Source organism: Harpia harpyja, chromosome 6, assembly GCF_026419915.1.
Source record: "Harpia harpyja isolate bHarHar1 chromosome 6, bHarHar1 primary haplotype, whole genome shotgun sequence".
Lineage (NCBI taxonomy): Eukaryota > Metazoa > Chordata > Aves > Accipitriformes > Accipitridae > Harpia > Harpia harpyja.
Genome location: NC_068945.1, coordinates 354,516 through 373,054, shown reverse-complemented (window position 1 = coordinate 373,054; position 18,539 = coordinate 354,516). Strand labels below are relative to the sequence as shown.

Sequence of the window (18,539 nt, the reverse complement as noted above, 5' to 3'; positions counted from 1 at the left end):
TCTTGCATTTTTTTGAAGCATTTGTTTTGAAGATACATATAACAACTGTGCTGGATGGAGCCCAGTTTTCATATCCTGTTGTTAAAATACAAATGTTTGAGCTGAAGATTTCTTGTAGATGCTTGTTTAAACTGCAAGTGCAATTACTGCCCTGCTAATCTGTCACATTATTTCTTTACACAAAATTCTCAGCCTGCTTGTGTCAATGGGCCTCTAGGAAACCCTTCCAACCTAAATTATTCTGTGATTCTATTACTGTCAAGTTAGTAGCATAATTCGTTTCCTACACTCCTTTGACTTAAGGCTAATGGGGTTCTTGTTAGATATGTTTATTCATGATCAATTTTTTTTTTGCAATGCAGACAGTCTTTGATCTTTGCTTACAGTTGACCAAATTATTATTTTTGTGGGGGAGGAAAAATATCTTTGATAACACTTTCTTGTTACTCTCTAACATTTCACAGTGTTTAAGACTTTACTGTAATCAAAGTCATCAACCATTCTGTTAAAGTATGTTTTGTCTTGCAGCATTCCTTTTTGACCATTGTTCTTGCAGGTTAAAAAAAAAAGTCTGAAAGATGTTTATGTCCAAACATAATTTTTTCTTTAGTTTTATGCAACTGGTTTTGGTTTTATGAAGTTAGACTGTAAAAGACTTAACCTATCACTGAAGTGAGTTCTCTGTGCTCCCAACCAGTGCAACTACTTACATCAGTTTCTTTAGGTAAACATTAGCATGGTTTCCCATTGTTGAGGAGACTTTTTTCCTAATCTCACACTGGACAAACAACTCATTGGAAGTATTTGATATTTTATAAATTAATTGGCCTTCAACTTAAAGCCCTCCCAAAATTTAGTTGGGTTTTTTTTGGTTGGGTTTTTGGTTGGTTGGTTGGTTTTGTTGTTTGGGTTTTTTAAATGGTGTTTTTCCATGATGTTGTAAATTTCAAAGTCAACAGATAAACATGAAATTCCAATACAGAGACAAACGGTTGATGTTATTACCACATTTGTGATTGCAAACAGGAGTATGAAGACCATTTGCTTCTCTATTAGCAGTATAGCTCTTGGCATCAGTACAGCACCACACAGAAAGTATGATGGAAAGTGGAGAGATCACAGAACATGTTTAATTTGGGGGTTGGAAAATAATGAAAGACAGACTTGTTTGATTGTTGTAATTTTTAAAAAGAATCAAGGAGTGACTCAGTTGCAAGGCATCCCCTTAGCAGACAGAAAATATCAGACACTGAAGGGTGGCTTTTTTCCTGCTATACTAAGCAAAAAGAAGAAATGAAGTCCTGGAATCTACAAACATGTAAATTTAAATGAAGAACTGAATTCAGAAAGGAAATGTAAAATAAACGACCTTTGATTTACTTAACAAAGAAGATACACAGTCAGTATAACTCCTGATAGAACAAGAACTTTCAGGATTATTTTCCTAAAACTCACCTTTTAAAGATTTTAAGTGTTGCACAGCCATCCGTAACACCGTAAGCTTATCTAGCTTTCGTGCCATGGGATTGCACTGAGGTATCATAGCAGACAATTCCTCTATCAGATTATTCATTTTGTCTCTTCTTCGCTTCTCTGTTTGACTGTGAGCCTCTCTAAGAAGAAAAATTGTTTTAGAACACATGATTTTCCCCATAATATTAACCAATTCAATTTTGGGAACGGAACATATCACAAGAAGTACTACTGCACTGAAACAGTTTTTCATACACTACTTGTATTTGACAATTGAATTGGATTCACTTGAACAAAACAGAAATGGTCACAATAATGATGTGAAATATTGAGGGGGAAAAAATATCTCAAGCAACAGCTTGATTATATGTGGCAGGAACAGGAGGCTATTAAGACTTATAAAAGTTAATTCTTCTTGTGACCCTTGACATCCAAGTGAATACCTTGACACCTTACTGTATACCAGAGAACTTTTGATATCATTAGTAATCACTGGAAGACATTTCTGCTCCCTGGCCCTATCTCCACCTGGCTTGTGTAACTAAGTTGGGGTATTCATTCTGCTACTTTTTTTTTTTTATTTTTTAAAGAACACTCTCAGCACTTGCTAAAGCATCTCTCAAATCTGTTTTATGCAAACTCACAACAATCTGAGATGAGCAGTGCCTTCTTGTTATCTCATTACCTTAAAAATTACTCAGCTTGAAGACAGACACAAACACAAGCATTTATTCATAGCACAGCAGAAGCAACAGACAATACATTTATGTGTGCTTACAGGAGATGTAGTGGAAACTGAAATAAAAAGCTATGCCTCGTGTAATTTCACCAGAGGCATTTCAGAAAGCCTTCCCCTTCATTCACCTGATAAGCTGGTAGAAAGGGTTTCAGCCTTTGTGGATACCTTGTGTCTCAGGTTTCATCTCTTGGTAAGCCTCTGTCCAAGAACTCAACCACAGAGAGCTTCTCTCCTTGGACAGTTTTTATCAGAAAACCCCTTCTAAGGCACAAGACAGTGCACATCACAAATATATTTGTATATCAGGTCACTTTTTCTTTAATTCTTTCTAGTGGAGTATGTTAGCTTTTCTAGCTGATCTCCTCCCCTCTAACATCCTCTAGCAGATCAAAAAAAGTTTAATTCATTCTATTCCCTCCTTACCCAGAAGACAAGCTAGCCACTCAATTAAAACAAAGATTATTTTCCTTTCTGATTGAGACCAGACACAGTGTAGGTTAACCAAACTGAGGGACAACAAGTTTTGGTTAACTGATCTCCAAAACATTTCCTCCTAGGCATACTGTAACAGAAGGTATTAAAGGTAATACAGTTAACTGTACCTGGCCTGTTAGGAAAGAACAAAGTACAGTTTTAAGGACCTAGTCTTCTATTCTTTTTATTATTTTTCCCCAAAATAAATCCCTTCTCCCCACAAATAATTCTGAGTCATTCATCCAAGCAATTAGCTTTTCTCTCTCTAAAAGCTTTTTTAAAAAAATTTAATTTTATCAGTTATTCTTAGTTCTACAGGTTCATCCAACTTTTCCTTCGTGTCAGGTAGGAAAAAATCAAGTAATATATTGTGTATGCTCCTTGAACTGTGAACCTCAGGAAGACAGATACAAACATTTAGGGAAAGAGAACAATCTTCCACATCTCTAAGAGTCAATAAGAAGTTATAGAAACCTGAACAGGTGGATGCAGAAATTCAGGTGATGACTGGATGATTCAGAAAGCCTTCTGTTACATTCCCCAGTTACAAAGGGGAAGGGAGAAAAGCAAGTTCCCCAATAAGCTTGAGAAAAGAAACACTGGAGGGAGATAACTGTTAAGCAAACCTTCAAAGAGTCTTCTAATTATTCTTTTTTCTCCCAACTAATGAGCCAAAACTTAAGGAAAAAAATTAACAATACAACATCAAAGTTATTAGAGCAACGTACAAAACAATCTTGTACAGCAACCTGGAATACTCAGTAAAGAAAAATAGATTTTGGAGTTAAACAAAAAGACTGCAAATGTATTGTGAAACACTTTAATTTCTTCCATTTTATTTAAGTTACAAGAACACTTCATAATTATTAGTTAGCATACTGTATAAATAATGCTTTTGACAGCAGAGTGGATCATTTATTTCTGCTCTGACATCTCTTCTCACATGACAAATGAAAGACAAGTTTATAAAACAGCTCTAGTTTTACTAAGTGGCTTGTCTACAGTTTAAAATATTTGTTTGGATGAATCATGACTGCATTCAGTCACACAGCGTTTCAAATACTCCAAGTGCTTTAAGTGAATTCCAATTTGGTTTCAGGTAAGATGTGAATTCAAAGTGCAATGGCAAACCTTGAATAATTCCCTATACAAAAACTTGCTCCACAACAAGAATTCTTTGTCATGCTTTAGGTGAATCTATTTTCATGTGGGATAAATTTTAAATACCTCCGAGTGTAGACAAATCTAGAAAAAACAATTCTCAGATTCATACCAACTAAGGATCAGCTCCTCCCTTTATACACGACTTGAGTGTACTACATTTAATTCTCACCTTGAAAATTTTAACCTCAGGTTTTTGCTAAACCATCTGAGATATTCTGCAACACAACATTCCTTAAAATTAGTAGAAAATAAAATCCTCAAGGAGGCTCTAAAAATTACTATAAATTTAGGGGGGAAAAGGAAAAGTTTACTGTTAAATATTGACAGTTTTAATGAACGTTACCCACAAACTCATATTTTAGTATTATGAATCCTAGTATTTACTAGCAAAACATACTTTTATTGTAAATTAGTACCTGAAATCTTTTATTTTAACATGTTCTTCATCTTCACTCCTAGAGAAAACAAGATATAGAGTTTTACATTGCATATTTAATACTAGGTACGTCTTTCCTCCCATGAATTCAAGAAGATATAGAAAATGCTACAAATTTACTACGGCTCTAACAAAAGCAAACCCACAAAAATTCCTAAAACAAAATGATCTAGCAAGTGATGCATAATAGAAGCAGACCAAAGCACAACTGCCAATATTCACAGTTAGGTGAACACATTATGGGGATATTTCATAATTACAGGGCTATTCTTATCCTGGAGAAAACAACATTAATGCAACATTCAAATAACTTAAGTCCAGGCTTGATTTTATGTTTTTATTCAAAATTTTACAAGAGATCATCTATTCATGTTTTTATTTCCAAAATCTTATTGTCAAATGATGAAAAAAGCAACCCTAGCCTAGACTGGGCCTAAAATACACTTTAATTGCTCATGGTCAGAAAAAGTAAAAATTAAGTGTTTTCTCATACCATACAGCAATGGCTGCAAAGTTTATTTAATAAAATTGTAATAAAATGAAAGACAATCATAGTGCCTGTTTCACAATAAATACTTGGCAGCTGGAAAGTATGAAGAATGATTCACACAAGGGCAATGATCTTTTTGCTTCCCTAAGATCACTGTATTTTTCACCACCATCTATTAAGAATTTCAGAGCACGGCCTAATAGTAATCTTGCAAACTGTCATGGTTTAACCCCAGCCGGTAACTAAGCACCACACAGCCGCTCACGCACTTCCCCCCCAGCCAGTGGGATGGGGGAGACAACTGGGGAAGAAAAAGGTAAAACTTGTGGGTTGAGATAAGAACAGTTTAATAGAACAGGAAGGAAGAAACTAATAATGACAATAACAATAATAAAATGACAATAAAATAATACTAATAAAAGGACTGGAATGTACAAAACAAGTGATGTGCAATGCAATTGCTCACCACCCGCTGACCAATGCCATTAGTTCCCAAGCAGCGCTCCCCCCAGGCCAACTCCCCCCAGTTTATATACTGGGCATGACATCCCATGGTATGGAATACCCCTTTGGCCAGTCTGGGTCAGCTGCCCTGGCTGTGTCCCCTCCCAACTTCTTGTGCCCCTCCAGCCTTCCTGCTGGCTGGGCATGAGAACCTGAAAAATCCTTCACTGAGGATAAACACCACATAGCAACAACTGAAAACATCAGTGTGCTATCAACATTCTTCTCACACTGAACCCAAAACATAACACTATACCAGCTACTAGAAAGAAAATAAACTCTATCCCAGCTGAAACCAGGACACCAGTTCAGTATGAGCAATTTGGTACTTGCAGAGAGGCAGTTCCCATACAAACACTGGCTACTATTTTCTTTAAAAGAAAAACTGATACAAATATTTTTAATCTTTCTACAGCAGTTCTTCAGATTTTTTTAATTCAGCAGTGGAAACATCTCATGCAGTACTCTAAACTCCATTCCAGAGGACAGACCTGCTAGCCTATGACCATTTTAGAAGAGGCATATGTGGTACCAGAAGGATTATAAGGAGACAGGGTGATCAGTCAGCAGCTGTTTCCTATGAGGAAACAGAATTAGGAAGCAGGACAGCTGGAGATTACAGCTTTAGGAAAGGCCCGAAAAGCTGCTTCCACCTGTAACTAAACAGTGACCCCAGCAAGGATCCAGCAGCCAGAGCCAAATTAACACATGACTCAGAGGTCCAGCTCTTCAACCTGGGATTTCACTGGAACCTAGGAATCTTCTAGACAGTCTGGTAAACCCAAAGACAGGAGTACGTTGGGCTCACAAGACCCTAGGACTTTTCTTCAGTGAAACTGTTTCAGATTTAGATGAGTTAGCAATAACTAATATTTTTCTTTCATTTCAAGAGAAACTTTTACCAGAAATGTGCATATACTATGAACTCCAACAGAAGTTACATTGTCTGACCATAAGAGAAGAGATAAGGGGGAGCCAGACCAACTGCAATGCAGCATGTGGCCTATTAACTAACTCTCCTTCTCCCTCAGGAGCTCCACTTGGGGAAGAAACTAGAACAAATCTGCTGCTCAAGCAATCAGTCACAGCCTTCAATGGATTTATATAGCCTCTGTCCTAAAAGCTATGTTGTTACTGATATAAATAGCTAGATTAAAACTACCTTGACTACATAAACATAGGGTGAAATTCTACCTCTGGCTACAATGTAGGTATACTTAAATGGTACTAGAAAAAACAGAATCTGTATTAATCAGGAAAAAACAAGAATACCACCTTTTCCTCTATTTTCTCAATTATTAAACATACTTCCTCATTTCTTCTAAAATAGAAGCAGAGGTTTTAAAGACAGAAGAGCAGTATTTTTATTCACAATTTTCCATCATGAGTACCACGGAAAAAATCTACTAAGAAACAAACAACTTATCCCCAAAGAAAGATTTTTATACTACCCAATAAGCCATGTACCAAATACTGACTATCCTGCAGAAAGGGATCTGGGGGTGCTGATCGACAGCAGGCTCAATATGAGTCAGCAGTGTGCCCTGGCAGCCAAGAGGGCAAACTGCATCCTGGGGTGCATCAAACACAGCGTGACTAGCCGGTCAAAAGAGGCAATTATCCCACTGTATTCAGCGTTGTTACAGTCTCACCTTGAATACTGTGTGCAGTTCTGGGCCTCACAATTTAAGAAGGGTGTTAAGGTCCTCGAATGCATCCAGAGGAGGGCAACAAAGCTGGTGAAAGAGCTGGAAGGAATGTCCTACAAGGAGTGGCTAAGGACTTTGGGCTTGTCTAGTTTGGAGAAAAGGAGGCTGAGGGGTAACCTCATTGTTCCCTACAGCTTCCTGAGGAGGGGACGTGGAGAGAGAGGTGTTGATCTCTTCTCCCTGGTATCCAGTGATAGGACGCGTGGGAATGTTTCAAAGCTGTGCCAGGGGAGGTTTAGACTGGACATTAGGAAGCATTTCTTTACTGAGAGGGTGGTCAAACACTGGAACAGGCTTCCTAGAGAGGTGGTCGATGCCCCAAGCCTGTCAGTGTTAAGAGGCATTTGGACAATGCCCTTAACAACATGCTTTAACTTTTGGTCAGCCCTGAAGTGGTCAGGCAGTTGGGACTAGGTGATCGTTGTAGGTCCCTTCCAACTGAAATATTCTATTTTATAAAAAAGAATACAGCACTGCTACATATAAACAAATATATTTTCTAAGTAGGGTATCCAGGTGCAGCAAAAGAAATCACAACAAGGCAATCATGTAATTAATAACTATCCCATAACATATATACACAAAGGGTTTACTTATGCTGCACAGCCAATCTTAACTCTGGTTTGTCACCTTGTAATAGCAATATTTTAACATAGTTGTGGTAGTTCTATTTTAAAAAGCACTTGACAAGGTTAAAACAAACCAAACAAAAAAATGTTTACATGCACCAGTCCTAGAAGAGTACCAGACCTTTCCTTCACCTCCCTAGTCTTCTTATTTAACTGTTACTTTTCATTCGCTCCCAATTCTCACCTTAACTTCAATACTAACAAGTCTGGCAAAGTTATAAGCAAGTCAGAGCGTCTTCTTAGAAAGAAATATCAGAAAACCTTAACATTGGATGGACCTATCCATCCTGTTAATTACCTGTATGTTTATCACCTTGTGCTGTACAAAGACCTGCCCATAGACAAAGCTTTCCTTAAGGCAAACCACACAGCTCATTTAGCCAAATAGGAAAACGTGACATGTTTATATCACTGAAAACAGAAATGGATTCATTTGTAAAAAGTACCTTTTCTGAGGATCACCATCAACTTCAACTGTGTCCCTGCAGAAACAGGTAATAAAGTAAGCAAAATGTAGTTTGAAGCACAAAAAGATTACTTGATACACCCAATGAAAAAATGTCACAGAAAAATTTTAGTGGAAACCCCACTTGATTAGTTATTTTCAGCAAGAACATTAGTTTTTACAAACAAATTATTAGTTCTTATAAAACAATACTTTTTCAATTAGTATTTCCACTTGGACATGAATTTTTTTTATGAAAGAAGTTTCATGAAATCAGAGAGAGATCCAAACTTCAGGGAAACACTACTGATGAACCAGCACATTTACTGAACAGGTAAAAATCAACAAGTGCTACTGAAAAAGAATGGAGACTTTTTTTTCCCAGAAATGAATGTATTTCTGGAGTTTTCAGTGATCTACAAGATACACTTGAATCTCCAAGTTGACAATTATATCAACACCTACAGTATGGCTACATTCTGTAGATCAACGGACTATATATGGAAGAAGCAGTGATTAAAGAGAATTGCTTTAATAATCACAAATACATGTAAATTTCCTACCTCTCCCCCTTTTTTAAACGTGGATTTTCCACACCAGTTTGGAGATACTTGTAATGCACTAGATCTGCAGGCTGACCTGTGTCCCTTACTTCTGGATAATTAATACAGCTTTGAATAGAAAAAGTTTTTTTTTTTTTTTTAAAGTGATCTATGTAAATGCTTATTTAACTGGCACCTGTTTGGCAGTTATAAAACAGGAGAAAACAGTCAACAGTATCATCTTGGTAGTCAAGTGTGACCCACTTAAAAAGACTGAGTACTACTGTAGGACAGTCCTCATTTTTAGGTCACTGGTCTGTCTGGACATTTAAGTAAATGGCTGCCTGGTCACTGAAGAAGCAGTTCTGATTCTCCAATTCTAGATCAAAGAGCTTAACTAGTAGTCTTGTTTCACACTTTAAGGTGATATTCTAATGTGCACTTGTGAGACTTCAAGCAACTTAATTTGCTGCAAAAAGAACTCGCCTTTACTAGCAGGCAAAGAAGGAAGGAAAAAAAAAGAAAAAAAAAGAGTTAGGATTGAAATTTCAGCATTAGAGACACACTACCCACACACTTCAGGCCAGGAAATTGCATTATAGAATCTTACATATATCCCTTAGATTTAAGGATTATTTTTTCTATTTTTAATAACTCAAGACTGTCAAAGAATGCATTTGGAAGAAAATGTAATAAATAATGGTAATAAATAAAGGAAAGAGGATTAGACAGTTACCACATTCCATAAATAACAGATTACTGTCTCAAATTTATGTTGAGACACATACAGAATCCATTTACTTACTGGTTATCAGAATCACTTCCTTTGCGCTTCCTTGGAATCTCAGCCACAGAAACGTTGAAAGAAGTAGTGGTAGCAGGCTTAGTTATTGGATTCATGAGGCTAGGGACTCCAGAAGCAATGGACGGGTTTTCATCTATTGAGAAATTATCTGTAAATGAGAAAAACCCCCTCACTGTTAAGTAAGAGCTGTATCATCGTGTATCCATTCTGATTTTCATTTGGAAAAAAAATTGTCCGTGGGTGGCTTCTACGCCTCTGATACAAAAAACATAAAGGTTGCAGTGCTACGACCTAAGTACAGAGAAGAGTACACTGTCTTCCCACAGTCCTGTAACGATCTCATCAACCCAGTCAACACACCAATGCAATATAAAATACATGTCTTCTCCTCTTAGCAGACTACACTTAAATCCCCCAGCACCTCAAACACCCTGCTGCAAAATCATAAGATGCGGCATTAGTTAGCAGATCAAAATACTGTGACTAGCACTAAATTAAACTTAAAATATATAGTGAACTATGTTTTTTAAACAAGCTGAACATCCAAAAAATGAAAGTCTGCCATAACTATGTTTCTGACATAAAATCTACAATTATACAACATCAGTCATGTAAGTCGGAAGAGTCTTGAAAGCTTGTCAAGTTCTACCTCAAAGTTCTCTTGACAATTCTCCTCTCAAGGAAAACTGCTTTGTTTCTGGGAGGGACAGAAGAGGAGTCACAAGCCAAAATAATCGTAGCGACCTACTGGGAAAGGAAAACAGTCTCAAGGAATCTAAGCACTATTACACTTTTTTCCTATCTCAATGCAAAGCTATCACAAAGAATCACCCAGTTGATGTTTAGGTCAAGAATCAGAATTAACTCTGTTTCAGCAAACGTAGGCACTCCTTTACACTTCATGTGCTAGTGAGGAAAGTATCCTATGTGATACATCTAGAAACAATAAAGAATCAACTCTGTGAAGGGACAGATGAGGGATTGAGGGAGGTCATTTAAGGAAGTGAGCATCTCCTACTTCTAGCAGGAGGCAAAACCCAAGATGAGTACTTTCAAAATCCAGCAGAAAGGAAAACTGTATACTTTATTGTGAGCTTTCTTTTTCTTTTTTTAGCATCTGTGCTGTCTGTAAATGATATGTAAAAATGCGTAAAAGTAATGATACACAGTTTATGTTTTTTTCCTCTTAGGTGTAACCACATCTTATACCAGAAAAATTACCTTCTATGTTCTCATTTTCTGTTGGAATATGACTCTGGAGAGTTAAATGAAAATAGGCTAATACTTGAGCAGCTTGCCTAATCCTCTCACTACCAAGTCAGACTACACAGAGGCAGCCCCTGTTTTATTTTAGAAAGCTCTTTAACTCATTAAGTCACATAGGAAGTTCCAAAAAAAGAGGTGGAAACTCAAAGAATCTGTAAATACTTGACAAATAAGTAACAGCCTTTGGGTATCTGCAACAGAAAGAAAATTTGGTTACTTCAAATACACAACATATTCCAGTTAGTGATATTAAAAATATATTAAGTAAAATGACGTCATAAATACTACAAGGGCACAAATGCTAGATGTTTGAAATTTTTTTTATGATTAATCATTACTTCATAATGGTCTCATTTTATATTTCTACTATAAATTCGTGCAATTATAAAACAAACAAAAAAACCCCCAAGAATTCCAAAGGAACTCTTTATTTATAAAGAATAGTTTTAATTCACTTAGGTCATAGCAGCCTATAATTACTAGATTAAGTTACTGAAGTATAATCATACTTCATGAATATTCATGAAAGTAATTCCTAACAGAAACCCACATGTATCAAAGACAAGAATGCCTTCAGCACAACAGAGCCTTTCGTCCTGGAACAAAGCAGGACAGAACAGACCCACTGACCTAAATACTCCTTTGCACACAGATGGCCAGCCTGCTTTCTAAACCACTTCCCTTTAAAGAAACAAAATGAAATGCCTCATTTACAGCTTTTCCAATTTATTGTTCATATTATCAAAATAACTACTGTTTTTTCCTCACACTCAAGCAACAAATTCTGAATACTGCACATATCTCCTCTACATTTCCTAACACCACCCTTTTCTCTTTTTCTTAACTAAGAAAATAAAAAATGTTTAGATTATCAGCAACAATGACCTATTAAGAACTTCTACACTACAATTTTTAGGTGATAAATTGAATCCTAAATACTATCACTGTGACAAACTAAATGCCATGTTAATTGCCATCTAACCAAATGCCAGTAAGATAGCTGGTTGATCTTAGACAAAAATATACAGTTAAGAATCTGTATTAATCCCTGACATGTACAGCATGCAGCATATATTCTTTATACATATTCTTTAAGATCCTCAAAAAAACCCCAAACCAAACCCCAAAAAACCAAAAACAATTCAAAAGAAAACAAATAGGAGAAATAAATTTAAAGCTTCAGAACTACCAAATGTAGTAGAAAAAGAATTATTTGGAATTTAACAGACAAGAGCAAATCTTTTTAATACCTACTACTCAATGAACAAGCAGCAGACAGAAACAGTTCATAAAGCTAAGTCAGCTTTGAGAAGTCAGTAAGAGTGCTTTAAAATAATCTCTTAGGGCTTTATAATAGCTATCATTATGATATTAGGTGATTCCAAGGTGCTTACTCTTTCCCTGAAGAGTGTCTTAACCTTGTGTAGACTGTGATGAAAGATTTCTTTACTTCTCCAGCTATACCACTTTGGGAGACCTGGATAAAGGATTTTAAAATCTTTGGGTTCACAAAAAGAATGAGCTAGAATGCACCCCAATAACCAGGGTGTGCTTCTACAATAGGAAAAAGCTGGATTCTTACCTTTCATTTGTGCACCTGGCTGAATTCTTATATTTTCAATTTCTGTGTACATTTTCATACCATTAACATCAAACCCAGAACACTCCTAAGAAGCTATGAAGCAAAACTAGACGTTTCCCAATTTCATAGCACTCTCGCTTCATGAAAAATAATATCCAGAAAGACCATTCTTTATTACAAGTTTACTTTCCTGGAAAACCAAAATCATTAGTCAATTTTTAAACTACTAGAAACAGTTTAATTCAACTAGAGATATTTTGTTTTACCACCCCAAATGCTGTTACTTACACTAGTCTGGTTTGCAAGTCAAATAAAATGCCAACTGAGAAATGACACTTTTTTTTTTTTTTTTTTAAATTATTACTGTTCATTTCAAAGTTCTACTAATGCCCTGGCATACTGATAACTGAATTTTAATGGTAAGTGAATAGTTCCTCAAATACATATGTCTATTTATGATCTATGTTTGGCTCTCAGTATTAAGCATATATGCTTATCTATATTAAAAATTAGTATTTCAAAAGCATATTATGCACATCAGGGCAGGTGAAAGTAATACTGAAAAAACTCCCACTGTAATCATTCTCTCTGCAAAAAAGCAAAGACCATCCAAACATTACAAACACATCATACGAAATATAGCTCCTTCCCACTAAGTGTATCAGAAATAAAAAACTATTATTTTAACACTAACTTTAGTACATTTCATAACCAAAGTATTTAAAAAATGTTTATCAATATATACAATTCTCATCACATCAACATACAAGACCACACCCTACTGAACTACCACCTCTCGTGTTTTTCTACAAGAAAAAAAAAAATTAAAAAAATTTACAGTCCCCAAGGGGGTTGGCAAGGAAGCAAACAACTGCAAATGAGCTATATGAAACTACTGTTTAGGGGTAGGATATAAAGACAAGACATACAAAATCAACCATATTCTTATGTTCAGCAAAGGTTCTGCACAAATCACACGCAATGCATTAAGAAACAAGGCTTGGGAGACTCTACACTTTTCCAATTACTGACAATAATATTTTCTAAATGCATGCCACATTCCTGAGCTGTTTTCTCCACTAACAGTTTCAAGGTTTTCAGTTCCTAAACAAACATAATCTATTAGAAAAGTCTTAAGGCCAAACTCCACCAGCCATAAAAGGTGAGATTCATCTGAACAAATAAGGATGTCCACATCTGAACTAGCCATTCTAGTCCCTCTTGGAGGGAAGACGACATTTCTAGGGTGATTCATCTCAACCTAAAATAGATTCCTACAGTTGGCTAGATGAAATACAACATTTCTAGGGTGATTCATCTCAATTTAAAATAGATTCCTACAGTTGGTTAGATTAAATACAGTCCAAGAGTGCCTACTGCTATTCAGTATTTATACAAAGACCAAAGTAACTAGCTCAGACTTGGATATCTACCCTGTAGACACGTAAAGATAAGCGAGATGAATCCCACCCAAGGTGGCTACCATGCAATTCTTAAAATACAACAGCCACAGACATCACCTGTTTGTCACACGCAACAAGTTCAAGTTCAAGGCAGTCTTTCAAAATTATTGCCTTAATTATGCACTACCACCTCCTGACCCACTCACCCCCCTATGAAAGTTCAGCTTTTCTGGCTAGGTTTACTCCTCATAGGTTTTCCTAAAATATTACTTTACTGCTAAAAGATTATTTTGACTTTTTAGAATCATCAAAAGGAAATCATACAAGATACACATAAGCACTCCAAAAATCAGCAGAAGAATACAATTCATGTAGGTATTAATAAATTAATAAAAAAGCTGTCAGCCCTCATTTAGCCAGTTTAAAAAAGAACATCTAAATCCATCTATCAGGATATTACAGTAAAATATGCTTGAAATAAAATGTCAATGAATAAGTACATTTATAAAACTTAGGGGTGGCACTCTTCATAGTCTGTGAATAAATGTACACACCAGACAGAAAAATGTCACAGCTCTGCAGCTGCTGAAGTTAACAATGCGGTAACACTGGCACAACCTTTCTAAGAATAAGGAGGCACTTTCAATCCAGCTTCCTATTTTGAAACACTTTCTGGCAGAAGGAAAGGAGAAGAAAGAAGCTGCTTTGAATTGAAATTTCTAAGACCACAGATGCCACAGACTATTAAAATGTGTATTTTCCAAATATATGTTCCTGGCATGCACAAAAACCTTTAGCTAGAAATTCAAGCTTTGACAAGTTTAAAGAAGTCAAAATTATGTTAGAAGTGACTGTAGTTAAAGTGGCACATAAGGGTTCTTCGGTCTAACTAGATGAGTTATTAAAATTGAAATCTACTCACACAAGCTATTAGGCTATGTCTACAGTAGTAAATACAATGGCATAACAGCAACAGGTCAGTAAGAGAAGCAGCTGGTGCAGAAGCCCCTGTTCCTAATTTTTAAGTAGTTCAGGGAGCTTACACTAAATCACATTTAGTCTGGTTCATTGGGCCAAAAATCCTTACAATGCATGTGTTTTAAAGCTGTCTGAGAACAAACCACTGGTTCAGTCCCTTATGTTTGGAGTTGGAGTATGTTTGGTATGTGCCTGGAGTAGCACTAAATAATAATGTGCTACATTAAAATTTGAGTTTAGTTTCTTCTGAAAGGAATCCAGTTCATTTATACCAAAACTGCTCTGCAAACCAAACCAATGAGCAGTAAGTTGGGATGACGGGATTCAGTTCAAACCAATACTATTGCTCTGAAGCAAAACACTAATGTGCACACAGCCTCTGAATACTTACTTGATTTCAGGGTCTCAGTCTAAAGTCCTTAGGAGTACAAGTCATATGAAGAAGCAGAGATATATACACACACAGAAATCTAGGCACACAAGCAACCTGCATTTTCTAAACTGAAGTACTACTCAAGACGTCAAGTTGGATTCTTAAGTTTTTTCATAATTGATAAGCTTTTTTTTTTTTTAAGATATAAGGTGTCTCTGATTACCTAAGCAATTACAGATGTATCTATCTATACATGCAGCACACACAGAGCATGGCTATTGAGTCAAATAATTTCAAATAACTCTATGTTACGTAGATTGCTCTATTTTACTATGGAGTTATTTTTCTAAAATTATTTTAATGAATTCTTGACGCAGATTTTCATTAGAGAATGAGAAAACTATACCTATATCCTACATACATACAGTACTGTATGAGGAAGAAAGCTACAGGTGCTGTGATATGCATCAGTTTACAGGTCCTGCAGATCTGAACACCTATAAAACAAAGAACCATATTTTCTAAGCAGGCGTGAGAGTTGTATTAAATTTTTTATTTATTTATTTTAGAGCTTTAAAATAGGCCATGAAAAGCACCTTCAGAATAGTTACAGCAAGTCTGGTATCCAGATCATAGCCCACAGTATCCCTCATTGAAAGCTGGGGCAACAATTTTCATTGCAGTTAAGTTGTGAAAACAGTAGAAAAGTACTGTCTAAAACAGGTTTTTTTCCCCCCAAATTTTATAAGCATGCATAATGCAGGAGCAACATACAGAGAGTTCTGTAATGAAATCATCTTATGAACACTACTATACAGAGAATAAACTCTTCCAGGTTAACTTAAGAACATTGGATTTGTTTTTAATATCACAAAATGATGAAAGGAAAAAGTATAATATCCTGAATTATAGAACTTTAAACCAAACATTAACACAGGCAACCGATTATTTTCTGCATCTATTTTTACTTATTTTCACCACTCAGAAGAGAAGTGGTCAAGAATCACAATGTAACCAATTAAATAACACATTTACTTAATAGATTTCAAACACCAAATATTTGGCCAAACCTATTAGTGTATTAAAAAGTATGACTGTAACTAGCTAATGAAAAGATATTACACAAGCCCTTGAAAGGCTACCCTGCTTTCCCAGTCAACTTCAGGCTCAAACCAGGCCGCTGACAGAAATCGAGAGTCTCATATATCGTAGTTCATTACTGGGAAAAAAAAACAAACAACAAACCCCTCTCCAATCATCTACTGTCAAAGGAATGGAAGGTAGCTGCTTTCTTGTAAGTTTTTGATTCATACTATTGTACAATTCTGATTCCCATCAAGTCACCTGCAGAACTTCCATGGAAGTTCTTCCATTCCAAACAGGGAATTCTCAACAGAGTATTATTCACAATAATTCACTTCCCACAATCACCCACCAAATTATTTCTTCTTACAATGATTTTCTTAGTTGATGTGAACTGTCCACTTTAGAGTTTGTTTTTCATAATATGCAAGTATATCAACGATAACGTGTACACTCAAGTGAAAACAAAACTATTAAGCAGCTAACCTTCGTGTGGACCTACTCCACAAAAATTAAGATACTTTTATCTTAAAAAAAAAAAGAAAAAACCTGTTTCTTCAAAAACTGTTAGAAGAATAGGTATAAACGTGGGTAAGAAAACAAACCAGGGAGGGGAGTTTCTTTCACAATGAAACGTGAAAGCCTATGGTTTGTTGCTTTCCCAAATCTGTTTGCAAATGGAAATGTCTGCATTTTGGGGGTTTTCCGTATTTTGATTATTTCCTTTCCTTACTGTATGTGCATGATGTAGAAACAATAAATCCTTGTTTTAAGCACAATTTAACAGACTGCAAAAACTCGACAAAAAACACCGCCAAAACCCCTACTTTATTTTCAAACGCTAGATTACTTTGCTACAAAATTATACCAGTATTTAAACAATCAAGCAGCAGAGACCAGGATCCCCACATACATTAAAACACACATAACCCAACAGACGTTTAGAAAACAATAACAACTACTAAACCTAGAAGAATTGGTGCTAACTAAACGGAACTGCAGTGATGACTTAGGAGAGATTTGCTCACTTCTGTTTTTCAAAACCCCGTGCAAAACACTTCTTTCTTCTCGGAGAGGGGAAGAAACATACTCATTTCAAAGCAGGAGGAGCACAAACAGCTGCTGGTGGTTTACAACTAGCCTTGTTTTAGTACCAGAAACTTATGATTAAGAACAAGGCAGAAACATCAAACCCTGGTCATCATACAAGTGTGGGCGCGCACACACACACAAGCCAAAATCACTATACCTAAAATACTAAATTACGTTTACCCACAAAAAAATCACACTAGCGTATTAGGAACGCATAAAACGACTAAGTGTGTATCGGAAACAGCAAGCTACATACCAAGTTAAAAAAGCAAAACCATTTTTAGTCCGCATCACATCGGCATGATGACACATCTATAACAGCAATAAAGAGAAGTACAAACTGAACGTTACACTCGGGATTTCTCTGCAAGCGCACAAGATAACGCCGCTGCAGTCACCCGTGTCCCTTTACTGAACTTCCACGGGAGTCTGCGGCGTCCAGGTCATACTTCGGGCCAGCGTGCGTGCAGGCACCAGCGTGAATTAAAAAAAAACCAACCGAAGCCGCCCTCACCACATAGCGGTATCGGGAACACGACTAGACCGAAGTGCCCCCCCAGAAAGGCCGCGCCCAGCCCGCACACGCTCGCCCCTGCCCCTGCCCCACCGGCACCGACCTCACCGCAACGGTCAGGCAGGGCTCGCTCGTGCCACATCACGGAGGCGGGCGGACGGACGGACGGACGGGCAGACAGACGGGCACACCCCACCCCACCCGCACCCGCCCCACACACACAGCGCCACACAGCACCCACAGCCGCTCCAGCGGGGCGGGGGGGGGGGGGGGGGGGGGGGGGGGGGCACCCGGCCGCCGCCCCGCCAGCGGCCGTCCCCCGCCCGGCCCCCTCCACCGCCCCCACCTTCAGCAGCCCGCCGCTCCTCCTCGGTCCCCTCGGCGCTTCCCGCTCCTGCCTCGGCCATGGCGGGCGGCCCGTGCCCCGCTCCGCAGCGCCCCCGGCACCGGCGGCATGCAGGAGGTGAACTGAGGTGAGGGGAAACGGCCCGTCCCGCCGGCCCGGGGGAGGGCTCCCGCCGCCCCGCCAGCCGCCCCCCCTCGCTGGCGCCGCCTCAGCAGCGCCGCCGCCACGCCCCGCCCCGCCCCGCCCGGCGGGACACTTCTCGCGAGAGTTCGGGCCGCCCGCGCGGGCCGCGGCGGGTGCCGTCGGCTTCCCGCCCTGCCGCCGCTGGGGCTGGCGGCCGCCCCCCGTCCCCGAACAGAGGGCTGGAAGCGAAAAGGGGGTGAAGGCCAGCGGCGCGGCCCTCAGCTAGAGCTGCGGGAGCCGCGAGGGTAGTCGTGGCAGCCGGGCAGGCCGCGCCGCGCCGCGCCAGCCGCGTGGAGTAGATGGCGGGAG

The 18,539-nt window shown here is 38.1% G+C and overlaps 1 protein-coding gene across 2 annotated transcripts in view; it reads right to left on the bottom strand.

The window, feature by feature from the left end:
- BMAL2 (basic helix-loop-helix ARNT like 2) overlaps positions 1–18,235 on the bottom strand; it is a 39,869-nt gene extending 21,634 nt beyond the window's left edge. Inside the window, exons 1-6 of one of the 2 annotated variants that reach the window (XM_052789171.1) lie at positions 18,048–18,235; positions 9,411–9,558; positions 8,065–8,100; positions 4,267–4,305; positions 3,161–3,214; positions 1,456–1,613 (exon numbers count right to left, since the gene is read on the bottom strand). In XM_052789171.1, the coding sequence (XP_052645131.1) occupies positions 1,456–1,613; positions 3,161–3,214; positions 4,267–4,305; positions 8,065–8,100; positions 9,411–9,558; positions 18,048–18,108 (496 nt within the window). In that variant the 5' untranslated portion in view covers positions 18,109–18,235. The remainder of the gene's footprint in view (positions 1–1,455; positions 1,614–3,160; positions 3,215–4,266; positions 4,306–8,064; positions 8,101–9,410; positions 9,559–18,047) is intronic. The other variant, XM_052789172.1, reaches the window with a different exon arrangement.
- Between the last annotated feature and the right edge of the window lie 304 nt (positions 18,236–18,539).